Source organism: Aotus nancymaae, unplaced genomic scaffold (assembly GCF_030222135.1).
Source record: "Aotus nancymaae isolate 86718 unplaced genomic scaffold, 86718_ANA_hifiasm-v0.15.2.pri h1tg000019l, whole genome shotgun sequence".
In the NCBI taxonomy this organism is placed as follows: Eukaryota; Metazoa; Chordata; class Mammalia; order Primates; family Aotidae; genus Aotus; species Aotus nancymaae.
Genome location: NW_026988431.1, coordinates 37629539 through 37633149, shown reverse-complemented (window position 1 = coordinate 37633149; position 3611 = coordinate 37629539). Strand labels below are relative to the sequence as shown.

Genomic DNA, 3611 nt, shown 5'->3' with positions numbered 1-3611 from the left:
GCTTCATTCCTGGGCACCTGACAGGCTGAGATTTACATGTGAGAAAACATTCCCCCAGATTATTACCAAGGAGGCAAAAATCCCCCCCACTCAGTTTAGCTGCCTTTCAGGAAAGAGACTGGAAAAAGGGAAATGAGAGAGGGGAAGGAGATTCTATCTGAAGCTGAGGACAAGTTATACAGATGAATCCAAAGTAATGGAGGCAAATATAAAAAAGAATATTATTTATTATCTTCTTTATTAATACTCACATGTAACCTCTGCTTTTTACACAAAAGTCTACTTTAGAAGAACGCCTCCTTGGTTTATCATGCCCAGTGGGGCTTTTTGTTCCTGGACCACTTCCCCTTTCTCCACCCCCACCCCCACATCCATATCCAAATTACTCTTAACATGTTCACAGATACCACGAAAATTTTGTAAACAAGATTTGGGTTACTGGAACTTGATTTCATGAGCATCCCACTTCAAAATGGAAGGCAGGTAGGGGACAGGGTAAGAAACAGGAGAAACGGGATGGGAGAAGGCAAAGGAAAGAAGAGGGGCACCTGGTCAGAACGTTCAAGTCTTGCCTTTTCTGAGGGGTGTGTGTGTGTTTTGTGGCTGTTCCTTGAAATGCACTGACTCAAAACATTGACAGCAAGTGTCTGTGTGGTTATTTATGTATCTATAATAGAATATGTGGGTTTCTTCCATTTGAGTCTGGATTGTGTTTGTTTAAACACACTACAATCCTCTTTATAGGTATTACCACAGGGCATCAGGTCTCCCAGGAACCCCTTTCAGAGACGGGGCTTCCGAAGCAGGGTCTTGCTGAGGTCTTTGACCTCCTCAGGGCTGTTAACCCGCTCGTAGCCCAGGATGGCCATGGGCTGGTAGCAAAACTCCTCCACCTGTTTGATCTGCTGGAAGGTGAGGGCGGTCCGCCAGGCGTTGGCGGCCTGCGTGGCATTGCGTGCAGATACCACGAAAGGCTTGGAGGAGGAGCCCGAGCCACTGGTCATGTTGAGGGCAAACTGCTCCATTTCGGGGCTCACCAACAGTCCCACAAAATCGTACACTCTCCGTAGTGTCTTGACGGGGTCTCCCACCAGGTCCTCGTACCGCACCACCAAGTAGTGGCCCTGCAGCCAGTCGGGGGGCTGCAGGGCTGTCTGCAGCGTCTTAGCCATGCTATTGCAGATGACCTCCATAGCGCCCAGAGCGTGGTAGTCAGCCGGGCCGCCCACACCCTCCTTCTTGGCGCCAAGCTTGTGGCCCGCGGCCTCCAGGAAAGGCATGCGGTGAGCTCGTGGGTCTCGGCTGCGCACCACCTGTAGGCTCTCACGGATGAGGCCATGACGTGAGCGGATGCGTGAGCTCGCCACCGCACGAGGATCACGCACCAGGTGGATGACCTTGAGGTCCAGGGCCGGGTCTCGTAGCAGTGGCGCCAACACCGCCACATCGAAGACGCGCACACCCTTGATAACTAGTGTGCGGTACTTGCGGCACTCCTCCTCGAAACGCGCCAAGCGCTGCGGCGGGCACTTCTTGCACACGCGGTCGTCCACCAACCCCACGACCTCCTTGCGGTAGGCGGGGCAGAGTGGCGACGAACACACCACCTTGTTGGTGGCTGCGCCAAAGATGCCCAGCGTGGTGAGGTTGCGCCCCCCGCTGCCCGCGGGGCTATACAGCTGGAAGACAGAGAGGTCGCAGCGGTACAGAGCGCTCAGCATGTCCCGCGCTGCCCCCTGCAGGGAAACAGCGTCTCCTGGATATAGTTTTTGCCATACATGCCACACTGGCTCATAGAGAAAGAACACCTCGGGATTCTGGTTGAATAGCTCGCCAAAGAACGACGAACCCGAGCGCCACGTGGTGAACACGTACACCAGCTGCCGCTTGTCCCCGACGCCCCCGGTGCCCCGAGTGCCATTGCCCGGAGGAGCTGCAACCCCCGCCATCCCTCCCGCGGCTGCAGGAGCCGCCCAGACGGCGGCAGCAGGAGGGCGGTAAGGAGTGCGGAGGTCCAAGCGGGTATGAGCGCGGGGTGGGACAGCCGGAGGCGGTCCCGGGCGCCCCCAGCTGCCTCCAGCTGCCCCCGCTGCGGCACCCAGCGGCCCGTCGGGGTTGCACTGCTGCAGCGGCTCCTTGTGCCACTTGTAGTCCAGGAGGTTGAGCATGGTGAGCACCAGCAGCAGCGCATAGCCCGCACACAGCACCAGCGCCTTCCTGCGGAACACCTTCATTCCGAGAGGGGACGCGGGCCAGCGGCGTCCTGGGCGCCGGGGCCACTGCGGGAGCAGGGCACGCGGCGCGGCTGCAGGCGCAGCCTGGAGCAGCCGGGGGAGCGCGCCTGGGGGCAGAGCTCGCGGCGGGCTGCGGCTCATCACAGGCACAATCCGGGCCGGCAGCGCGGCGGAGGCAGCCCTGCAGCCCGGGAAGGGGATGCAGCGGGCTGGCTGCGGGCGCCGGGACTCGGGCCGCGACTCCGAGGCGGGCGCGGCGGCTGGTCCCCAGCGCCCGAGGCTGACTCTCCCATGGCAGCGGCTCCGGGAAGGACCTGCGAGCGGAAGCAGAGTGAGAGAGTGCGCCCCAATCTCCCTCCCAGCCTCCTGCTAAGTAACGCCCACCCTTGGTTCAGCCCGGCTCCTCCGCTCACCTGGAGCCAGGGGCGCGCCCGAGAGCGGCACTGGATCACCGCCCGGCGGACTGTCAGGCTATCACTCGTTCCTCGATTTCGCCCTCTCTCGCTTCCGCTGGGGGGTCCCCGCGCCTTTGAGGGGCCGCGGGACTCAGCCGACTTATCCCTGAGCAGAGTTTCCGGGCAGCGGGTGCCCTGCGGCTCGGGAAGAAAAACTTTCCCCGGCCCGGAGCCCCGCACCGCGCTCCAGCGAACCCGGCGCGACCCGGCTCCAGCGACGTCTCCTCCGCTCTCTCCGGACCGCAGCTTCCTGCCTTGCTCGGGGGAACGAAGCTGGCTGGGGGTGGCTCATAGGGGACCCAGCTCCCGGAATAGCGGCGCAACCCTTCTCGCTTTTGGCCTCCGCGCGGCGAATTTTCCCATCTCTCTGGCGGCGGTGGACCGGGCACAGAACAACTCCGCAACGGCGGCGGCGGCGGCTGCTTCCATCAGACGGAGGATGCCCGGGCAGCCAGCACAGGCAACCCCCGCCGCTCCGCAGCCTCCGACTGGCCCAAAGGACCCTGAACACAGAGCTCTAGGTAAGGGAACCCAGGTCTTTAGCGCGGCCCGCCCCGCCCCCGGTACCAGCAGCTCCTGGCCAACGAGGTATGTAAGCAGAGAAAGACCCCGCCGCCGCCGCCGCGCGAAAGCGGCGCCCAGGAGGATGCTGCTACCAGACTCCCCCTACGCCGGGCGCCCGCAACGCGCTCGGGCCAGCCTCTGTGCGGCTCCTGCCAGCCGGCGCCCGGTTGGTGCGCGCCGCCGTCTATCGCCGCGGCTCCTCCCCTCCGCCGCGCAGCCCTCCCACTTCGCCGGCCCCGCCCCCGCCCCCAACGCCGCGCCGGCTCCCACCGCCGCCCCTCGCGGGCTGGAGATGCGACCCGCTTTACCGCGACGCGCTGGGGTCGCGGTCCACGGGTCCGAGGGCGTAGCTCTCTGC

The 3611-nt window shown here is 62.9% G+C and overlaps 1 protein-coding gene across 1 annotated transcript; it reads right to left on the bottom strand.

Annotated features, from left to right (window-relative positions):
* Positions 1 to 209: 209 nt before the first annotated feature.
* Positions 210 to 3394, bottom strand: CHST2 (carbohydrate sulfotransferase 2). Its single transcript, XM_012437153.3, has 2 exons — positions 2648 to 3394; positions 210 to 2548 (listed from the first exon to the last, which is right to left on the bottom strand). Exon 2 carries the CDS (start codon positions 2373 to 2375, stop codon positions 783 to 785), a length of 1593 nt encoding a protein of 530 aa, XP_012292576.1. The 5' UTR covers positions 2376 to 2548; positions 2648 to 3394; the 3' UTR covers positions 210 to 782.
* Positions 3395 to 3611: the final 217 nt, after the last annotated feature.